We start from the raw sequence: 23919 nt of genomic DNA on the forward strand, positions 1-23919 counted from the left end.
GGGCGGGGGGCCCAAAAAAAAAAAAAAAAAAAAAAAAGTGTGTATGTGTATGTATATATATATATATAATGTATGTAAACTGAATCACTTTGCTGTACAGCAGAAATTAGCACGACATTGTAAGTCAACTATACTTCAATAAAAAAAAATAATAAAATTTTTTTTAAAAAGGCTGGCCAGTGACCTCCCAAGAGCCAGACAACTTCTCCCCCAAACAACAATGGTAATTAGCTGGGCCAACCACATTCCCTTAGGAAGCTGACTATGAACTCAGACGTGGAGTATAGGAACAGTGAGGCTGAGGGAACACTCAAAGAAGCAGCCCATGAGTTAGCCAACATTTGGAGGAAGCAGAAACTGTGAATAAACAGAAGCTATCGGTGCTACAGGGATGGAAGCTGGTAAAGGGAAATCAAGATGATGAACACAGAGCAGCAGAGACTGGGAAGACCAGTTGGGGCACAAAGCCTTTGGCTCAAAACCAAACTGCCCTGTGCTCCCAGTGACTTTCTTGTTCTGGTTTCTAATTTTCTCCTAGCGTGCCAAACTGAAAATATTATCTTTGATTTAGATTTTTCAGCAAATCTAAGAAGCCAGTGAGTCCTGCTAACTTTCCTTTGGCCTCATTCATTCATCTCCCTTGGGCTCCCTCCCCAAAGGCACTGCCACCAACCTAGACCATGGCCCTTGTCCTCAAGGTGAGCAGAACAGGACTTCATGGGCTTCCCTGGCCCCAGGCTCTACCTGCTCCCACAGAAGAGTATCTGATCATTTTTCCTTAAGCAGCCTACCTCATTTCCTGCTCCAAAACCACAACTCTCTGGTTTTGTTTTAGGGCAGAACTTATAGCCACATTCATCTTTCCTACAGGCCCTAATATTCTGCACTACATCCTAAGTAACCCTGGGTATTCAAGCTATTTCCCTTTCCCAGACACCTCTATCCGTCCCATCCACCCATCCCCAGTCAATTCTACCTGCTCCATGGAGCCCTTTTAACTACACCAGGTATCCATCAAGGTCCCTCTTCTTACCATCTGGTGAGAAAACATAGCACTTAATTTCCCAGAACCATTTCTTTCATGTGTTTTATATTTCTACAACTAGACTGTAAATCCTAATAAAACAACACATTATCCATTAGCATCTCTCTCTGGCTCACTAAGACCAATAACTATACAGCTCACATCAACAGTGCTCTGTGACGACCTGTTGATTAAGTGACGTTAAATGGAGAAGCACTATGAAGATCCTCAGCACTAGAATTTGGACCTGCTTCTGGCAGATGCAGAAACTGTCTCATTCAACAGCCATTCCAATCTTCTCTTCCTTTGCCTTTCTCTGCAACAAAGGCTGGACTACAAACAACTCCTTCCCAGACTTCCTTGCAGCACGGGGAAACCACGTGAATGCTGCAGCCGATGATCTATGAGCGGGAGCTGATAGGAGATTCCTGGGAAAGCCTTTGATACAGACTTTCCCCCCTTTGTTCTTTTTCCTCTTTCTTGTCCCCTAGAAAGGGGGTGTCATGGCTAGGCCATCTTGCAAACCATGAGTAAAAGGCTACAAAACCTGTAGACTCCTCAGCCTTGAAAACCAGCCAGCAACCACCAACTATTGACTTATTATGGGAGGGGAAAAAAAAAAAAAATCAACCAACCAACAAGGTCAACATCTGTCAACTGGCTTTTCTGTAACATGCAGCCAGTTGTTACTGACACACTGCTCCTCAAGACATAATGGGATAAAGGGCCTATTGTATGGCATGGGGAACTATACTTGGTATCTTGTAATAACCTATAAGGGAAAAGTATCTGAAAAAACTAGATAGATATGTATGTATAACTGGATCACTTTGCTGTACACCTGAAACTAACACAATATTGTAAGTCAATTATACTTCAATGTAAAAAGAAAATTTTAAATCTAGATTAAGCTAAAAAAAAACATAATATAAACCAAGGACAAAATACACAGCCAACAGCCACAGAGGCTGACTCACCATGTACTACATACACACCCACACACCTACCTTCTTTAGTGATAGTCTAGCTTCTAAAGGAGACAGAGAAAAGTATCACCTGCACTATAATAAGGGTAAGAAAAGCCAAAGAGGCCAGTCTCTGTTTACTGTGTCTACAAGAGCAAAAAGAGAGCTAGCTACTCCCTACACTATTTTATCAGCAGCTTGCCAAAGAAAAGGTCAGTGATGTCACTGTCTTCAAAAAGAGCCCTCTCTCTTTTTGATAACACAGTACTGGGGTCCCTTCCTATGGCCGAGGTCCCTTCCCGAGTACAAAGCATCCAATGGATGGAATGCCTCACAGTTTTCTAGGAGAAATAAAATGAGAAGTGACGCCATGAACACAGAACGTCCAGACTGAGTTTATCACAGAGCTGGTTATGTAAGAAAAAATTTTTAATAAGGAAAAACATGACATTTTGTTCTTCTTAAGATAACAAGGACTTCTAATATCACAGCTCTGGTTTTGCATCAATAATACGATTCCTCGTATTTTATCGTTACTGCTTGGGAACGTTTGGAAGTTATTATTCTGAACAGATTTTAACATTCCTTCAGGGACCTCGTTCCATTAAATCTAATAAAAGAAGTACAACTTGACTGTGTAGCCACATCGCTATTTTTACGTGTCTTTGTCCTGTTATTTTGCTTGATGTGAAACAAATGAAACATTAACACCCTTCTTTACTCATGTACAACAGCGAAAATTCACCCACGCTATTTATCTCTATACAGAGACAGACTAAACAGAAACTTATATACAACTTGCAGCATATTAAATATAAACAGTCATTAAGGAAGGACAATAGAAAGTCAGCCAAAAGAAATAAACTACTAACCACTCCTGAGCTTTTCTTTCCATGTGGAGGCAGTCTGGGACCCTGAACAGAATTTGAATGCTGTCCCAAATGTACCCTAACTCCTCCCAGGCCTCTCTTCATGCTTTGAAAATTTTATCAACTCAACTCAGGCCAAAACAACCTTCTAACCAGACTCCAGCCACTTTCACCTCCCGAGAGGTCTGATTCTGACTGTGTTCATCAGATGTAAAGCATCCTGGCGGGAATCTGCGGAGGAGCTGAGATGGGAGACGGTAGTCCAAAGTTACAAAAGGCCCTTCCCGCCTTCCATCAGCAGCTCGGAGACAGGGCAGCCATCAGAGGCCCTGGATTCTCACAATCTCATCTGCTTCTCTACTGGTATCATCCAACCTCTGCACTTCCAGGGCTTCCAACATGCCAGGAGCCAGACAGGAATCTATACAGCAAGTATGAATCCAAAACCTGAGAGCCAGGCACAGTCCTTGGCACTAGTTGGGGACCCAAATCAGACAACGCCCTCAAGGGGCTGAGCGTCTACTGAAATGCGGAACAGGAGCAAGGTGAGGGGCAGGACATTTTTAGGAATGTTCAGGCTTTATTAGGACCAGTCGTAGCAGACGAATGGATGTCCCAACCACAAAACAATGTCACATCATCTCTATCCAACTCATTAATTTCTCTACTTCACCTTCAAAGGAGGTGTCAGGAGGAAGCGCTCTTACTCATGGCAATGATTAAACGGTTGAGGGCTGAGGATTTGCTTCAAACGGCCTTATGAATCTCAGATTAAAAACAGCATGTATTTGTTTTTCTCTTTCTGACTTCACTCTGTTTGACAGACTCTAGGTCCATCCACCTCACTACAAATAACTCAATTTCGTTTCATTTTATGGCTGAGTAATATTCCATCGTATATATGTGCCACATCTTCTTTATCCATTCACCTGTCGATGGACACTTAGGTTGTCCTGGCTATTGTAAATAGTGCTGCAAATACTGTATGCTAACACATATACATGGAATCTAAAAAAAAAAAAAATGGTTCTGATGAACCTAGGGGCAGGACAGGAATAAAGACGCAGACACAGAGAATGGACTTGAGCACACGGGGAGTGGGAAGGGTAAGCTGGAACGAAGAGAGAGAGTGGCATGGACATATATACACTACCAAACGTAAAACAGATAGCTAGTGGGAAGCAGCCGCATAGCACAGGGAGATCAGCTCGGTGCTTTGTGACCACCTAGAGTGGTGGGATAGGGAGGGTGGGAGGGAGGGAAGAGACATGGGGATATATGTATACGTATAGCTGGTTCACTTTGTTATACAGCAGAAATTAACACACCATTGTAAAGCAATTATACTCCAATAAAGATGTTTTAAAAAACCAGCATGTATTATTGGGGTAAGCTTAGTATGGAATCACAGCTTCCTTTGGGACTAAGTTAGTTTATGCACGCCTATAAATCAGAGAATTGGGAACAGTACCACTTATCTCAATGGAAGGACACATAAGCATAATTAATATGTGCAAAATACTTGATAGTGAAAGTCAAGCCAGGAACTTTTATAAGGACTCCATTAGAGGGACCAGAATTGGCTTTATTCCAAGCCTCCTACTTTGAAGAACTTGTTGGCATGTTGTAACGATCTTCGACCTTGTATTTTCTCTCCTCCGGATCTAAATTTTTGATGAACATGAATATGATGTAAGCATCATGAAAACAGTTGGTTTCCAAAGGGGGAAAAAAAAAAGTCACCCTTTACATAGGATTTCCTCATTACTTGTTCATTAATGCTGCAAACATACAGATAAGAAAAATGACTTCAATGTAGGCTCAACACTACCAAATGAGCTTCATGAAACCAACAGACGGGACAGAGCAGGTATCTAGGCGGACACGTGGGGCATGTTTCCTCAGCTGTAGAGTAGGAGGCCTGGGCATTCGTTCCCGCTCCACGGGAGTCAGCACTGCAGGACTTAAATTCCAGCTTTCTACATGGAAACTGAGGTTTACTAAATTCAAGATCAGACAGAATCTGAAATATTTTAAACCTAACTACAATGTCTTCATTAACACTGTCTCTGCCTTCGCCGTATGACTTTGGGCAAAATTCTTAACCTTCTGGATAGCAAGTCGCTCATGGGTAAACCAGGAGAAAATTCATTTCACGGTAAAGAGATTCAGAATATCATCAGCAGAAAGAATGAAAATACATCTAGAGAGAAAGGGAATGGCTATTTGCGAAGAAAATTAAACGGCAGTACAGTTCGGGGACATAAAATAAGCAGCAAATTTAAGCAAGGGTCCAAACTGACATTGACAGCAAAGCATCCATTCCGCAAAACAAAGGAAAGTGTTTTCCTTTAAAGAGAGAAATCCTACAGGCCTTTGCCTATCAGTGACAAGACATGGAGGCTGAAAATGGCAAGCTGTCAGCACCATTCAAACCCAATGAGCCCTTTGGATCGTTAACAATGACGTTACTCTTTAAATGCTGCTTTGGCTAAAAAGCAAGCAACAGCGCTCTTGTTCATTTTGTGCAATACAAGTAGGATCATACAGCCACTATCCCAGATCACCTGAAGATGACTTCCTTTCCTGTGACTGTTAATAGCTTAAAGGAAGTTTCTATCACCTGCATGGAAAATTTTTAAATTTCCTAAAGTACGCTCTACAGACATAACACCCTCCCCCACGGCTTTACACAAGATAACTACCACAAACAAAGCTTGTGAAATACATACGGTATCAACGGCAATAATATATGCTCTTCTAGAAAACTAAAGGCTTCAGAGAGTGTGAAACAGGCAGAGGCCACACAGCTTTCCAGGCAAGTGCCCTTTGGGCAAGTAACTTAACCGACCTAAACCCAGGTTCCTAAACTGCAAAATGGTGGGTCCTGTCAGAGTAATTACCAAATAGGACGGTTGTGAGAAGTCAATGCTAATTAATGTAAAGGTTTGTCCCCTTACCTGGTTTAAAAAATAATAATAAAAATTTTTAAAACCCTATTAACTGCTACTTCTACGACAACCACTATTATTATCATGACTTCTAGGAAACTTAAACTTTGTGTTAGTACATCTCAGATAATGTTTACCAATAGCTAAACTTATAAGTAGATTATGAGGCAAATGAAAATAAAATCTAACACTTCTAATTTGAGATCATAGTAATCTACTCATTGCTGTTTCAGATTGAAGATATTTTATATTTAACCAAATCCAAGACAGAAAAATGGATATTCACACACTGTTTACAATAGCCAAGACAGAGAAGCAAGCTAAATATCCATCAACAGAGGAATGGAAAAAGAAGATGTGGTATATGTATACAATGGAATACTACTCAACCATAAAGAAAGAATGAAATAATGCCATTTGCAGCAACATGGATGGGCCTAGAGACTATCATACTAAGTGAAGTATGTCAGAAAGAGAAAGACAAATACCATATGATATCACTTACATGTGGAATCTAAAAAAAGGATACAAATGAACTTATATACAAAATAGAAATAGACTCACAGACATCAAAAACAAACTTATGGTTACCAAAGGGGAAGGGGGTGGGATAAATTGGGAGTATGAGATTAACAGATACACACTACTATATATAAAATAGGTAGACAACAAGGATTTACTGTGTAGCACAGGGAACTATATTCAGTATCTTGTAATAACCGATAGTGGAAAAGAATCTGATATAACAATCACTTTGCTGTATACCTGAAACATTATAAGTCAACTATATTTCAATAATAAAAGGAAAAAAGTAAATGGATATTCACATACACAAAAAAATAGGTTGAGAGATGACTTTACACTTTAAAGGAACCATCACTGATGCTTCTTAAATAATAAACATGGTTTAGTTACATCTAAAGTGTGATCAGATTACACACACACACACACACACACACACACACACGTAAGCCCACAGAGCTAAATATGCATTCCACTCCATTCCAAATTTTCTTCCTAATATAAACTCTGGGTTTGGGTTCACCATGCCACAATCTAGCAGGCTTCACTCCAAGGTGCCCTCCAAAGGTCAAATGCTCACTGATGCACCAGCTGCCACCATGGACCCGACTCCCTCTCCACTCTTCTGCTGTGCTCTCGCCGCAGACATTAAACTGAGGAAGTGTGTTTACTCAAAGCTCTACTTTCAGCTTTAAAGCTTTTGGAAATGAAAGCTTCGAAGTCACAAAACGTGAAGGTCTTTACTAAAGTTGCCTCTTTGTTCTCTGGACAAAGAAGCACTTTTTAAAACCTTTTTGGTCCGATGACTGTCAAGATAAATCAGTCCTACAGACACCCTGTAGACTCTGCCAAAAGGCACTGAACCATCGTATAGCAATAGCAACAGAAAAACTTAACTGTGGTTAAGTGATACATCCGGTTTCTGGACATAGGACTGCTCATTACCAGGTTAATTTGCAAGCCTTTTAGACAATATCAATTAAGACCTAGCAGTCAATTCTAAAAGATTTCAGAGCTCACATCATAAGTATTTAATTTAACCATCTCAATTCCCCTACAGTATGAATGAAAAGAAAACAGTCCAAACAGGTCACTTACCTACTTTTGAATCCTTGCTTTTGATACTATCCAGCATACACAATAAAACAGAGACAAGGAAAGCATTTCCAGGGACTATCATACAATTTCAGAAGAAAATAAACTTATTTGGACAGCTCTTCTAGGTGCTTATAGGATTTCTCAATTGATTTCAAACTTAAAATCAAGCCAGGAATACAGAAAATTAGAAATTTTTAAAATCTGCTCTCATTTCTGTTCAAATATTTTGTTTGTTTAAAAGGAAAAAGAACGTAAAACTACTCAATCCACTCTGCCAGATGAATTACACTCACAAGGATCAGTTTTTCTTAACAATATTTCTCCAAAATTAAACAGGAACACTGTGTCAGAAATCTAAATTAAGCCATAAAATCACTATTTAGTTTTTAAAACATTTTCTTGAACTCTAACAAGTTAAGATGTTATAAACGTTAACTACTTCCAGCTTTTTCCACAGTGATCACAAGCGTCTGAGCTACTCCATAGCTCAGAGGTTAAATACTGTACGGCACAGACACTAAGCACTGCAGTGAATCAACAACCTCGATGTTGTATCCAGACGAGCTGCGCAGACCAGAGTCTTCCTTTCCACCCTCTCACCTCTCCCCTCCTTCTCTATTTTGGTTAAAATGAATCAACCGAACAACAGGAAAAAAGAGAAGCCTTCCTTATCTTGACTCGCTAATCTCACGGAGTCCTTTGCCACACGTGGCCCCTAGGCCCAGACAAAAACAGGTCTAGTAAAGCTGCTTTCCGAAATCCGTGTTCCCAACAAGGACCTACTGTATAGCACAGGGAACTATACTCAATATTCTGTAATAACCTATAAGGGAAAAGAATCGAAAAAAACAAATACAACATTGTAAAGCAACTGTACTCCAATAAAAAGAAAAGAAAAAAGATATATATGTATAACTGAAACACTTTGCCGTACACCTGAAACAAACACAACATTGTAAAACTACAATAAAAACAAATAACTAATTTTTTTAAAAAAGAACTTAGAGGAAGCTTCAAAAAAATGCACATTCTCTTGCACGCTAGACAAGATGTTCTGCACATCCCTTGTTGGGACCCTTGGCGTTCCGGTGAGGCAGACATCACTTGTCACCTGCTTCTCCCCCGTGGTAGGCATGCAATTCAGGCTGGCCAAGGCATCCCATCTGCCCACACTCAGTGATGGGTCCAGGCTGAACAAGTGACCCAGGACTGATGGGCCTTCAGAGAGGGCAGCCACCTGTTCCGGTTCACCCAGGACAAGACCAGTTTATGCCTGTGGTCCCAGCGTAATTTTACCCCCCAAAGTATTCTGATATAAACTATGTGGTGTTTCTATGTCTAAGGCAGGGTTTCTCAGCCTTAGTGCAATTAGCTCTGAGCTAGATCGTTCTTGGGAGGTTGCGGGGTGGGGGGTGGGGTGCGGTGTCTGGTCCTGTGCATTGTAGGGTGTTCAGCCACCTGGCAACGTTGGCCTCTACCCACTAGATGCCAGCAGCACCTCCCAATTACGACAACCAAAAGTGTCTCCAGGACATCACAAAACCATCTGATTGAGAACAACTGCTCTAAGGAAAAGGAGTCACTGTTCTCTGGAATCCCCAGAGCCATGAGAAAGATGTAAGTAACCTTAAGCTATCACCACTGTGGAAAGAGTGCCCATCAGGGTCAAGCCAATTGCAGGAAACGCTAGCGATGCAAAAAGAGAGACCTGATGACAGCGCTTGAACCCTTGGATGCCAGTGTATCCAAAGAAACCCCACTCCCAAGACTTCACTCATGCAAGCCAGAAAGTCTCTTTTTTGCTTCAACTAGTTTTAGTTGGGTTTCTCTCACTTGCAACTGAAGGCAATGCATGAGGATATGCAGGATGTCTTATGCCAAAATCTGAACTGTCAAAAAAAAAAAAAAAAAAAAACAACCAGAATTAATCTGAACCCTGTCCTATTGCTTTCCACAAGAACAGGCCACCAACTCTAGCTGTAGCGACACAGGCTATGAACTCCTCTGCTAAGTCCTAGAATCTCGCCCAGTGAAGAACCTGAAAGTCTGCATGCTTCCTGTCCTTGAAGGTGCCGGGTGCTCACAACCAGTGCATCCGGAGCCAGAGGGAAGAGGACAGCCATGAATTGTTTCTTAAACTAGCTGGAACCTAACTAAGTAGTTAGCTAGAAAAGAGGAAGAAAAGATACTATATGTTTAGTGCAGGGGTCCCCAACCCTTGGACCATGGACCAGTACTGGTCTGTGGCCTGTTAGGAACTGGGCCACACAGCAAGAAGTGAGCAGCGGGCAAGCGAGTGAAGCTTCATCGTATTTACAGCCGCTCCCCATCGCTCGCAATATCGCCTGAGCTCCGCCTCCTGTCGGCATTATGGTGAGTTGTATAATTATTTCATTATATATTACAATATAATAATAATAATAGAAAGAAAGTATACAATAAGTGTAATGTGCTTCAGTCTTCCCAAAACCATCCCCGCCCCCGTCGTGGAAAAACTGTCTTCCACGAAACCGGTCCCTGGTGCCAAAAAGGCTGGGGACCTCTGGTTTAGATCACTGATAATGGCTACGCCTTTAACTCATAGGTTCTCTTCTGAACCTGAAGTCCTGGAATCTCTTCTCTGATGTTGCCAAGAGAAACTGCTTCTCTGCAAACATCCAAAGAGAACCAGCACAATTCCACCGAGAGCAAACCGAAACATTAGCAGTGTCCCTCAGTGAAAAAGAAAAAAAGCCATTTTCATTGAATATTGTTTTAAAAAACCAAGATTAAAGATTGTTTGAATAAAGGATTCAACCTGAAGTGCCAGCAGAACAAACTCTGAAATAGAAGCATGTCTTGGTGTCTTGAGCACTGCTTTTTGTTTTTTGGGTTTTGTTTTTTTTTTGCGGGGGGGCGGGGGGGCATGCCATGCAGCATGCGGGATCCTAGTTCCCCCGACCAGGGATCGAACCTGCGCCCCCTGCAGTGGAAGCGTGGAGTCTTAACCGCTGGACCACCACGGAAGTCCCAAGTCTGTTTTTCCAGACATTTTATTCCTACTTTTTCTCCCCACTCACCTCTCACCACTTCTTCTCTTTTAACATCTATATTCCATCCCACCCGGTTCAAACAGACAGAACTTTTACAAGTCACGTATTACTTATTAAGCGGAAAAAGAATGTGGTAAGGGAGAAATTAAAACAGAATTCATTACTGAAAACCACCTTGCTGTCTACCTCACAGACGAAATAAATCCATCGGTTCCTCCTTTCCTTAATGTCCTGACACAAAGCTACAAATGGACCCAGGTGTGCACCCAACCTTTCCACCCCTTCTGTTACTGAAGTAGATGTGTCCCCCCCGCTCCACCTGGAATCTGAATCCCACCTTCTATGCTATTCAGAAGCCCTGTGTATGCTAGAATATTCCCTGAATCCTCCACCTCTTCCTCTCTGTTGGACACTTAAATTGGCGTGCTCAAATCTCACCAATTAGCCAACAGCTTGGGAGAAATGCCTGCACCACAGGCTCATGTATTTTCCAGGCACCCTCTTCTCCACCCTGTGCCATCAGGCTCCCATCCCTGCCGTGCCACAAACTCATCTCCCACTCATTACCCATGACACTTTTTGTTGTTGTTTTGTTTTGTTTTAATTTTTATTGGCATACAGTTGACTTACAATGTTGTGTTAGTTTCTGCTGTACAGCAAAGTGAATCAGTTATACATATACATATATCCACTCTTTCTTTTTCTTCTTTTCCCATATAGGCCATTACAGAGTACTGAGTAGAGTTCCCTCTGCTATACAGTACTTATTAGTAACCTATTTTATATATAGGAGTGCCAATGACACTGTCTTGCTAACGCAGTGTCATCTGGACTCCTGGGACCTGAATTCTCTGTAGCATGACCTTGTCTGCTCCCTCCTACTTCCTGAAACAATCTTTCTCCTTAACGTGTGAAACCCTCTCCGGGCTTTCCCACCCACTCCCTCTCTCCCTCTCAATGGCTACCGCTGTCAAATCTCTTTATCAACCTCTTCTTCTACCCATTCCTTAAAAGTTCTGTTCTCCAGGATCTGCCCTAAGCCACCCTGCCTCTTCCTCTACATTTTCTCTCCAGCTGGTTTGCTATCCAGTTGCCTGGTATCATTTCCTATCTCTATGCTGTGTCTCCAGAATCTTCAGCTCTGTTCCCTGTTCTGCAGTACACACTCGTAAAAGAAACAAACTCCACTCGTAAAAGAAACAAACTCCCGAACACATCCACTGGGTAGCCCAGAAGCACCTCCGCCTCCACACAGGCCAAACCAAAAACACATCTTCACTCCCATGAAACCCGTTCCTCTGGCTGGACTACCTCAGCGCCCAGCACTCTCTGCCCAGGCCAGGAACCCAGAAATCGTCTTGGACACCTCCTTCCTCGGCCCCTACACCCAAGCACCCACCAAAGCCCGCAGCCTCTGAATCCCGACTCCTGGAGAATCTGCCTCTTCCACCAAAGTCTGTGGCCTGGGTGAGTGAGGACCCACCCTCCAGGCCTGCTGTCCTCAAATCCATTCTCCCAACCGCAGTCTGGGAAGCCTTTCTCAAATGTGACTCACATGATGCCAACCCCCTGCTCAAAATGTCGCCATGGCTTCCCACTGTGCTTTGAATAAATTCTGAAGTCCCTGACCCTGAGGCGGGCCTCACCAGGGCTTCCCAACACTGCGCCTGCTCGCTCCAGAGCGCCCTCTTCCCGCCCGGACCCATCTGTGCGGCTCCTGCAACCACACGTTTTGGCTCTGGTCTCCACAGCCTCCTGCGTGCATTTCACTGTGCTCGGCGCATCTTTACCCTCAGCGCGGAAAGCTCCTTGCCTTCCTTCTGGTCTCAGATTTTTTTTTTTTTTGGCCATGCCGCGCGGTACGCAGGATCTTAGCTCCCTGATCAGGGATCGAATTCGCGCCCCCTGCACTGGAAACCCGAAGTCTTAACCACTGGACCGCCAGGGAAGTCCCATAGAAGTTACCAATTTCTTGAAGTTGTCCTTGACCCCCTCAACTAATTAGTCCTGTTAACTACGGCCATAGCATCCCATTCTCCATTCTCACTCAGTGGTGTGAATGACAGTGCTTAATTAATCTCTCTCGCCATTAGAACTCTAACTTCTGCACGGATATATAAAAGGGCTCTTTTCACTGCTAATCCTCTAGCAACTCAACAATAGGTTGAGTTCAATGACTTGGGATGACACCTCTCCCCCACTGTCGTACATGAGATTATCACAGTGAAGACTATATAGTAAACAGATTTTTACAAATTTTTTTCCAAGACTTAACAAACACATATAGGGCTCACTATGGATCAGGCTGTTTTTTTAAGTGCTTTACAAATAACTAATTTAATCTTAGCAACATTCAGGGAGATAAAATTACTATCCACATTTCACAGACAAGGAAATTAAGGCACAAAGAAGTTAAGCAAGTTGCCCAAGGTCACACAGTAAGTAGATGTAACTTCAAAGACCATGATCTTTAATATTTTAGCTGTGCTGCCTTTGACCTACATTTCACAAAAGAAAAACAAAACTATCTGTCACAGTGACAGAAGTGCTGTCTGCCAGATTCTCAAATACAAGTAACAACACGTCAACGACACTCTGCTCCCTTGTACTTTTTTTGGCTTTGTTTCCAAAACTTTCAAGCAAAGATCTTCAGTAATATGCTGGATTTCTACAGATGGTTTCTCCTGTTTGATAAATGAGAGGCCTACACCATCCCTGCACTTCTAAACATGGTTAGCTTCAAAGAGAGGCAAGAACACGTGCACAGATTACTTCTACTGTCACTACGGGTAAAGCCACAGCTGTACTCAAATTCAACCAAAGGAAGCCAGGACAGTGCTCTTCCGACAACGATGATGGTGGTGTTGATGATGATAATTACGGCACCTACCATGGGCCAGGGAGAGTTCTAAGATCTTCTAGTAAGTGACATGAGGATTAAATACCACTACCCCTTGAGATAGAGTTCTTAGTATCTCCATTTTACTAACAAAGAAACAGAAAATTAGCCACTGAGGGTTTTAGTAACTTGCCCAAGGTCACCTCATAAGTGAAGCAGCTAACTTTATAGTCGGAGATTAAAAAAAAAAAAAAATTCTTTTAAGAGAGTCTTAAATATATCCAGCATTCAGACCAGAGGTGACATCTCCCAGCCAAACTGATGTTTCCTCCAGCCACACACCTCATCACGACTCACTACCAGACGATGATGGGACCTCGGGACCCAAGGGCAGACAGTGCCTGCGGTGAACCGGGCAACGAAGAAGGAGAACTCGTACTCCCCGTTGAAATATCTAGTGGCATAGGATTAACAGCCTCCTCAGGAAACACAGGGAGGAAATTCTGGTCCGACCAGGGAGGCAGGCCTAGCATCCAGCAGCGGTCCCAGCAGATCTTGGGCCTTAGAGAGATGCCTGCCCTTCGAATGTAAAGTGTCAGGGGTTTTTCAGTGTGCCTGCTTGTTTGTTTAAAGAGAAGGGTGTCGAGGCTTTCTCATTACAAAAGCATCCCCTTGGCAAGTCTATAAATTATGTTCCTACATTAAGGTAATTAAATCAACAGGCTGTCTGCATAGAAGCCTATCACAAAATACCAACCAATCCCTGCCTAAAAATCATGCTCGTCTGACCTATCTAGACTGGCGGCTTCCAGGGCGCTTCATTAGCACTGTGTTTATGAAGATATCATTTTCTTCTCTATATGCTAACACTGGAAATCTCATTTCAATGAGGCAAAAAGGCCCTTGAAGATTTTTTGTGACTCAGACCACTTATTTCTTCCAATCCTGAAAGTTAAACTCGTTTGCTCTGATTACCCATGCCAAGCTGATAACGTTAAATATCAAACAGAACTTTTATTAAATGTCTTTAAAATTTACGGATTCGTTATCTATAGATTGTTGTCAAAGCTAGTGTTTTAAAGTTTATAAAATTAATTATAAGGCTTTTATATTGAATAAATTCTCTAAATATATTGTTTCACAATCCAAAAAAATGCATGGAAATAAGGTACATCATAAAACATCTTAAGTTCTTTATATAACATCTACATACCATCAATTAACCAAGTCTTTTCAAATGCCACTTGTAGGAAAAAGAGGTTGAACTCAATGAAATTGAGCTACATGTGTCCACATGGATAAATCTCACAAGTATCTTGAGGGAAGAAAAGAAACTGCAGAAAAACAAATAGTATATGAATCCATTAAAGGCTAAAACCATGCAACACATACTATTATTCAGGAAGTGTGTACAGATGTATTAAAATGTCTGGGGATAATATACAGCGGATTTGAGACACTTGCACCTCTTGGGGAAAAGAACAGGTTCTCTATTAGAAAGGGTGCCATTGGGAAGAGGCAGACAGGAAGCTTTTATTTCTAAGCTGAGAGGCAAATACAGAGATGATTATGAGATTCTTTGTATTGGTTTATATTCTAAAACAACTCAAATTTCCTGTAGAGGAAAAAGCCTAATACGAAATCATGAAAACAAAATTAAAATGTACTCTTCTAAAGGGTGGGATGAGGGATGGAGAGTAAAAGAGACACTAAGAGAGGGGGAGAGATGAAGATTAAGAGACAGGAAGAGAGGGGACTTCCCTGGCGGTCCAGCAGTTAAGACTCCATGCTTCCACTGCAGGGGGCATGGGTTTGATCTGTGGTTGGGGAACTAAAAAAGAAAAAAAAGAGAGAGACAGGGAGAGAGACTGAAGGAAGGAAATCATCCTTTCCTGAGTGGACGTCTGCATCTAGTAATTCATCCTAAATCAACCCAATCTCTGAATATCTACACTTACTGCACAAATTAATAATCAGTTTTATTTACAGTAACCATCCCAGGTGGCCTTAAATTTTAAATCATGGTCCTTGGGCTGAGCTAACAAGAAGAGTCTCCTAACCAGACTGTGAAATGCACACACTTGCCAGATAACCAGGATTTATCGTAGTAACTTCCCCTAACAGAAGAACGCACTTACATCTCTTTACAGGGACAGCTTACTGTTGTGGTTAAGGGTTTTGCAGTCAGAAAAATGTGGGTTTTCGTTCCAGCTCCACCACTGACAAACTGTGTGACTGGAACAAGCTGCTAACCTCTCTAAACTCAGTTTCCAAATCTGTAACATGGGGTAAATAACAACACACCTCAATAAGGAAGTCTTCACATTAAATAGTAGAATTTACCACAAAGTAAAGCAAACTGTAAATGCTTAATAAAAGTTAGCTGGGACTTCCTTGGTGGCGCAGTAGTTAAGAATCCACCTGCCAATGCAGGGGACACAGGTTCGAGCCCTGGTCCGGGAAGATTCCACATGCCACAGAACAACTAAGCCCGTGAGCCACAACCACTGAGCCGGCGCGCCTAGAGCCCGTGCTCCGCAATAAGAGAAGCCACCACGATGAGAAGCCCGCCCACCACAACGAAGAGTAGCCCCCACTCTCCACAACTAGAGAAAGCCTGAGCACAGCAATGAAGAACCAACACAGCCAAAAGTAAATAAATAAATAAATTTATTTAAAATAAAAATAAGAGTTAGCTATTATTAAAATCATTAACATATATATTTTAAATAACATTTTTCTATTGTAGTTTGTGATTGCCTATTTGTCTCTGAAATGTAATTCCATTAAAAGTAACCTAGGGCTTCCCTGGTGGCGCAGTGGCTGAGAGTCCACCTGCCGATGCAAGGGACACGGGTTCGTGCCCCGGGCCGGGAAGATCCCACATGCTGTGGAGCGGCTGGGCCCGTGAGCCATGGCCGCTGAGCCTGCGCGTCCAGAGCCTGTGCTCCGCAACGGGAGAGGCCACAACAGCGAACCAATGCAGCCAAAACAAATAAAATTTTAAAATAAAATAAAATACTGATCTGTGCCACGAAGGAAATAAAATATTTTTTAAAAAAGTAACCTAGTAAAACATCCAAGACACCCCTAATCAGAATTATTATCTACAAATTTCTTAACACTCTCCTACAAATCCTGAAGGAAAGTCAACCTGACTAAATGAGTTTTCTCTAAACAAGATGTAGAATCAAAGGCAATGCAAGACCATACTGAATCCCATAAAGCAATGTGTTCATAGCTACGTTTCTAACATCAAACTTTTAAAAAGTGAGAAAAGACACCAGATGTTACTAACTACGGTCAGATGTAAACACTTGACCTCTTCACTGCCACATACAGTTAGCAAAATCACCTTAAGCATGACTTATGGTAACCTAGCTGACTACCCAATATTTTTACCTCCTTCATAATTCTTGCCTCCCCAAAAAAACACAAAATCATAAGGTGATAAATAGCTATTGGAGTCAGAATTCAAAACAGCTTCTTTGGGAATCTGTCCAGGAGGCTCTGAGTATCGTTTTGCAGAAAATAGGAGGATTACGTAACAACTCTTTTGGGCAGTCTCTGGCTGCCTTGTGTTTCTCCTGGTAGATTTCCCACAGCAAATACAAGCACTGTCCGGTAGGTTGTTAGGGTCTCCTGCAAGTTAAACACTAAAGTGCCTTCTAAAGGCATCATCGCAATTTTAAATATCTGCGGGTTCCAGCCTCTGACGATGTCATCCCAGTTCCTTGGTCAGAGCTCTCCCCTCCTCCTTTGGCTTTCTTAGCAATCCCCTGAATGAGAGGCCTGTTCAAGTCTCAGCTGTAGACGGCTGGGCTAGATTTCCAACATTCTTAGTGACACCTTCCACATCATCTTCAGATCTTTGTGACTCAGAAACAAATTCTGGGACGTATTTTCCCAAGATACCACTTAGCTTTGATTCATCCACTTACCTGCCAGATTTTCCAGCACACTGAGCTACATTTAAACTTTTGAAGCCTTACCAGACTTTGACCACTTTGTCTTTCTTCTTGGTCACTGGTCACGATGATTTGGACAAATACATTCTTAGGGGTAATGAGCGCTAAAAAGTTAGACGCTAGCCGCTGGGCCAGAGCATCCCTCTTTCAGGCAAGAAAAGGGCCTGCATATTAAAACATATACCTGCAATTTAGAACATCATGACTGCTCACGTTCGAGGGCCTATTTGAAATGCTTTACACGTATGAACTCATTCAACCCAACTGGCAACCCTACATGGCAGACAGTATCATTATCTCCATTTTCTGTTGGACAACATAGATACAGAAAAGCTAAGCAACGTGACTGAGGTTTCCAGCGTGAATGAAAGGCAGCGCCTTAGTATGCTCTTAATCTTCTCTACTACACTGTCTCATCAGCCACGTTAAACGTTAAAACACAAAAATGCCCTCCTTCTGGGCCTTCTGCCTCTTCCAGAAGTCCACAATGCTTCTGGTCCCCCCGCCTCAAAAACAGAGTGAAGAGGAGGTGGTCAAAGGAACCCCAGTAGATGGGAGGGCAGGGAAAAGGCAATGTGGCAGGAAAACTCACAACAGCAGATGACTCACAGACCCAGCAAACGTTCCATACAGACAGGGTCGGCTGGTGGAGGGCCCTCAATTGGAACTACTCTAAATGGAGACAAGGACCACCTGCAGAGAGTAAAGCAATGAAAGCTTTTAGAGCCCTTCTGGGTCCACAGCCCAGTTCCAGCCAGATAGGAAATCTTTTCACGGCAAATCTACATTAGCTTTAGAGACCAGCCCATTAGTAAGACCCCAAGTGAGAGTTGAAGACTTACCCCCAAGTGATGCCCTGAAATGTAGGGGGTCCACAGTAATTTCTTTGGGGCAAAGAATATAGATGAGTCTTCTTGTCCATCTGGGGTAAAATTATATTTGTAATTTAAATATCATTTCACTTCCATGCCTCTCTAAATTCCACTTAACCGAAACATCAGCCCAAAATTTACAATTATATCTCTCCATCAAAATTAGGGTGTTGGAAATTCCCTGGAAGTCCAGTGGTTAGGACTCTGCGCTTTCACTGCCGAGGACCCAGGTTCAATCCCTGGTGGGGGAACTAAGACCCCACAAGCCGCGTGGTGCAGTCAAAAAAAACCCACAAAATTAGGGTGTAAAGTAGCAGAAAACCCAACTCAAACTGGCTTATGTCATTTAACAAGCTATGCAGAGGTAGGCTTCAGGCACAGAACCATCTGTGGCTTCCATGACCACATCAAAAACCCAGATTCAGTTACCTCTCTGCTCCAGTGGTCCTTACCTTGAGCTCCACTCACCGTCCCAAGATGGCAGGAGCAGCTCCAGGCAACACAATCAGACATCACAGAAGAGTCTAGAACCCTTTTTACAAGTCTCCTCTCACACAAAAGAAAACCTTTCCCAAAGTCTCCAGCAGACTTCCTATCATGTCTCACTTGTCAGAACTGAGATACATCCTCATCTATCCAATTACCAGCCCAGAAAATAGGTTTACCCTGCTGAGTTGTTAGAGTTCAGTGTTTCTCAATCCCAACTACATAGTTTTTTACAGCTCCCCAGGTGATTCTAACAGTCAGCCATGCTCAGGACCGAGAACGACTGAGTCAGACTAATCAGAATTATACCTAATCACCTTTCTATGAGTCACTTGGGAAAGAGTGCAGACACCTGAACAAAATTTGGATTGTCAGAAAAAAATATTAGCTGGGCAAACAATAAAGCCTACACCACCGCTTCACACTTGTGTTTTAAAAACACTTTGGGGGCTTCCCTGGTGGCGCAGTGGTTGAGAGTCTGCCTGCCGATGCAGGGGACACAGGTTCATGACCCGGTCCGGGAAGACCCCACATGCTGCGGAGCGGCTGGGCCCGTGAGCCATGGCCGCTGAGCCTGTGCGTCCGGAGCCTGTGCTCCGCAACGGGAGAGGCCACAACAGTGAGAGGCCCGCGTACCTCAAAAAAACAAAAATAAAAACACTTTGGCACATGTGGTTCAATCCTCAAGGCTATATGCAACAGTCCCATTTCACAGATAAGGAGACCAAGGCTGAAGTTTACAAAGTGAAATTCTTTTAAGTCTTCCGAATCTCCCTATGTTTCCATGCAAGAGCAACCTGGGAAATTTCTCCAAAAGGAATTACCACGTGAACCATGTTTCTGGAATAAATACAAAGACAGCAAAAGGGAACTTTTATGTTGTCCTGAGAAAAACAAGGCAAAAATCATTAAACATCAAGGCCTAAAGAAGTACCAAAACCAAGACTTGAAAGACTCAAGTTCTGGTCCTGGCCACCACTAACATCCTTCTCCTTCTCTAGAACAGAACATATTCTTTCAAGAATGCCTAATTGGGGCTTCCCTGGTAGCGCAATAGTTAAGAATCTGCCTGCCAATGCAGGGGACACGGGTTCGAGCCCTGGTCCGGGAAGATCCCACATGCCGCAGAGCAACTAAGCCACAACTACTGAGCCGCCAGCTCTAGAGCCCACGGGCCACAACTACTGAAGCTCATGTGCCTAGAGCCCGTGCTCTGCAACAAAAGAAGCCACTGCAATGAAGCCCAAGCACTGCAATGAAGAGTAGCCCCCACTATCTGCAACTAGAGAAAGCCCACGCGCAGCAACGAAGACTCAACGCAGCCAAAAATTTAAATAAATTAAATAAATTAAAAAAGAAAAAGAACACCTCATTGTAAAATTTATGAGAAAAGTATATATAGATAATTGCTGTTTCTGGTGAACAGACTATGCATTCCTACGAATCATAAGCAACTACATAGACATCCTACGAAAGGCTCACACAAGTTTAAACTGTACTGAAAGAAGACACTGATTATTCTAGGAAAGGAGTGAAAAAAGAAAAAGGGCTAATAAAACCATTTAAACAAAGACTCCACTGAACTGAGTGAATGATCTCCAAATCCACCACATAAATCAGTGGTCCTGGACTCTTCACTCCGCAGCCCCTCCCCAGCCCCACTGCTATCTCCAAAAATCACCTGACACACAGACAGATACCATACACAGCCTCTAAACCATCTCTTTCCCATTATGTCAGTGATTCTCCACAGGATAAAGCCCACATTCCAAGCCCACTTTTATGGCTTCCACAATCTGAAACTGACCTTTCCATGAATCTCATTCTACTCCCCCAAATGAAATCATCGCCATTCCAGCCAAACTGGTCTTCTCATCCTCTTCAGACACGGTGGCGGGGGGGTGGGGGGGCGCAGTGCTGGTTTCTTCTCAGCTGTTTCCAATCTGACAAGGTTCTACAAGGTTCTATCCCTTCCTTAAAACACCAATGAGCTCCCAAACTTCCACTCTAACCTACAACATACTCTTGTTTCTGTCAAAGTTAGAAACCTTGCCACTGAATCTTCTGAATCTTTTAATATGTGTGTCTGTGTATCCTTCACTTCTTCAAGAACTTAGCACAATGCATGCAGCAAACATGTTCCCTAGATTGAACTGAATTCAACTATAGGACAATAACCTCAAGGACAAGGGCCTCTACATTCTTTCCTCTTTGTGTCTCAAGCCCAATATTTAACAAACTGTAGATGCTAAATACTTGCTGATCGCTACATAATTGAACTCAGCAATAAACTTTCAGGTCCCACAGAAGTCACCTCCAACTTCTTTAAATATCTGCGGATTATTCAAAGCATCAAGACATTCTACACGGAAGTAACAATATGGTCGTCAGTTGTGTATTTAGAAATGTAGCAGGGATGTTTTCATTATTTTCAGAGATTACGCATTCCCAAACGACTAAGAAATTTTAAAAAAAACCAAAGCATCAAGACATCAAAGTTATATAAATCCAACATGTATTTAGCGCATGGAGGAGGCATCTTACAGGGCAATTAAAAGCAGAAATCACTTAAACACGCAATTCTGAAAATGCGCAAAACGCCGTTTTTGCAGAACAAAGCGCAAAACATCTGAAAATATAATCAGTCTGACCTAGCTGATTGTTCCTTTCAGGTCCTGCCTCAACCTCTTGAGCTTTTCTCAGATGTTATAGAAAAGCTCAACTGGTTAGGCCAACGATTGACCTAGACTGCAATTTCAAATGACCTAATCACGCCATTTCCAAACACTGCAGAATCTTACTGATGCCTCTAAGAAGTAGGACAAGAAAAACTGAACACAAAAATGACCTGCCCAATTGTCCTGTAGCCAGGCTTTAACAGTGAAGACTAATTACACCCAGGCGTCCTGACTTACGTCCAGGGCTCTTAGTCTTGATAGGATCTCGACGTCAACCTTTACCTACAGGGCAAGCTGGGCAAAGGCCAGGTCCCCCTAACTTGCCACAAGCATGTGAGCTAAAGCTGTATCTCTGTCCTCCTCTGGAAAAGAATTTAAGGTAATTACACACAACGAGAAAAGATATTTTGAGCATAAATTATGTTTCCTATGGTAAAGGACAAGAATCAAACGGAGTAAGGAGACAATTCGTAAACTCAAGAAAGTCTACATTCTGGAGGGGAAGGCTGACAGCTGGCCCCCCAGATGCACTAGCTGCTGCTGGAACACCGGGCATGTGTCCTGTTGGCAGAAGAGCGAATATGCAGTCACATAAATAGCTTTCTACCAGTGGCCAAACTGGCTTTGCCATCTACCTCTCTCCACACCAAAGCCTCCCTCCTCATGCCCCATGTCCCAGAGGGAGCTGCTACAGCCAGTAAGAGAGAAGGGGCACTCCCCTACCCAGTGACGCTAGTTAAGACCAAACTACAGAGGGAAATGTTCACTACACACACATACCCACACACACCCACCCACCTACCCACACACACACACACAGGCACCGCATACCCTTCTCTCCTCCTCCTTTCTCCACTCACTCCTACATATTTACAGCCCCTCCCCCCCTCCATCCCAACACACATACCCAATGCCAAGGCACTGGAGAGCCACCAACCAAATATGCCCACCAATCACATGTCCCAAACAAAGTGATTCCCAGTCCTCGTTTTGCAACACCAAAGAGGTCACAGAGGCAAAAGAAACCACGGACAACATCCAGAGAAGCCGTGGGACATGCTTCCAAAATTACAGAGCTGGCTCACTGAATTCTACCCATGAAGACATAGTTCTTTCAACTCATTCATTCAACAAATAGGCACTGGGCTGGGTACCTGAGACAGTCTGTTCAGTATGTTTTCATCTTCCTTAATGCAAAAGCGGGGGAGGGATGACACGGGGCATTTTTCCCAGTCTGCTATATGGGTAGGTCTTTTTAATTGGGAAAAGGGAGCACTCACAGGCTTCCTCAGAACCGGCTATGGGTTACAGGTGTGGTCAGGCTGCGCAGCTCCTCTCTCAAGCTAATGTCTCCCCATTTCCAGCCAACTCAGTGTTTCAACACGAATTTCAGGCCCCCTCCCTCCTAGAAAGACTCTTCAGATAATCAACTAATTAACTGTGTTCTCCTGTGTGGCCGCTTCCGAGTTAAAAGATGGAGGAAGAGAGGGGAGGAAAGCATTAAGCTTGACCGGGGTGAAATTCCCTCTTTGCAGGCAGTGCTCGCTCGGGCCAGAGGGCAGGCTGTCTGCACAGCCTCACAAGTCCCAATCTTTGAACCGTCCTCGGCGCAGGAGGAGAGAAGGAATGTGCGGAAGGCAGCACAACGCCAGGTGGACTTTCGGGTTGAGCACAGTAAGGGACCCGGGACGAGACTGTCGCAGGCGATCCGAAAATGACACGGAAAGCGTACGGCTTAAGGGCCTTCTGAACAATTCAACACCCAGCAGGTTTTCAAAGAATCCCCAGTCTCGTGATCTCTCAAAAGAACTTGACAAGACCCGTGAAACTTATGTGTCTGTTTCGGGAGAGACACTGATAAGGTCTAGGGGGTAAAAGAACCTGCCCCGGGGAGGGTCCAGCGGGGAACCCAAGGAGCCGGGTTGGAGCAGCGGGGCTGGCGGGCGGCGCGCTCGCAAGCACGGCTCCCGGCTTCGGCCGCCGCGCAGGGCAGGGACAGGAAAGGGGACTCGCCCCTGGCTGCTCGGGGAGCCGCGGAGGAACGACCCCGGGGCCTCCGGGTCCCGGATCAATCTCCAGATCCTCCGGCTGCCGGCCCCGGGCACCAGACGGTCGGTCTCCCTCAGGGAGAGGCTCCTCCCGGCCTCGCCGCGCCGCAGCCCGCCCGCGCCCCCACTTACTTTTGGTCGCCGCGATGAGGTTCTTGCCGTCCTTGATGAGCTCTTTGATGAACTTGTTGGTCCTCTCCAGCTCCGCTTCGTGGGCGCGGATCCTCTCCCGGAACCACGGGCTATCGAGGTAGCAGTCGCTGAACTCCAGGGGCTGCAGCCCCATGACGGCGGCAGTCCGCGAGCACAGCGCGAGCCGGGCTTCGGTACCAGGTGCGGGGCCCCGCGCGCAGGAAGCGCCGGAGAAGCTAGCAGTCCTAGGCGCGCGGCGAGAGCAGCGTAGACATGCCCTGCGGAGGTGAGCCCGGCCGCGCTGAGCAGCGCCGCGGAGGCGAGCGAGAATGCGGCGCTCAAATCCCGGCGGAGCTCCGATCCCGGCAGCCCCCGCCTAAACTCGGGCGCCGCGGCCCCGCCCCGCCCGGCCCCCGCGCCGCCCGCCCTCCCGGA

At 44.0% G+C, this 23919-nt stretch overlaps 1 protein-coding gene across 5 annotated transcripts in view; it reads right to left on the reverse strand.

Annotated features, from left to right (window-relative positions):
* ARHGAP10 (Rho GTPase activating protein 10) overlaps positions 1-23870 on the reverse strand; it is a 321959-nt gene extending 298089 nt beyond the window's left edge. For 4 of the 5 annotated variants that reach the window (XR_003002000.1, XM_024736121.1, XM_024736122.1 and 1 more), the window contains exon 1: positions 23485-23870. Coding sequence is in view for 4 of the 5 variants with exons in the window: in XM_024736121.1 (XP_024591889.1) it covers positions 23485-23638 (154 nt within the window). In the remaining variant the exon portion in view is untranslated. The remainder of the gene's footprint in view (positions 1-23484) is intronic. The other variant, XM_024736119.1, reaches the window with a different exon arrangement.
* Between the last annotated feature and the right edge of the window lie 49 nt (positions 23871-23919).

The sequence above is a fragment of the Neophocaena asiaeorientalis genome, unplaced genomic scaffold (assembly GCF_003031525.2).
Source record: "Neophocaena asiaeorientalis asiaeorientalis breed wild unplaced genomic scaffold, Neophocaena_asiaeorientalis_V1.1 scaffold7, whole genome shotgun sequence".
Lineage (NCBI taxonomy): Eukaryota > Metazoa > Chordata > Mammalia > Artiodactyla > Phocoenidae > Neophocaena > Neophocaena asiaeorientalis.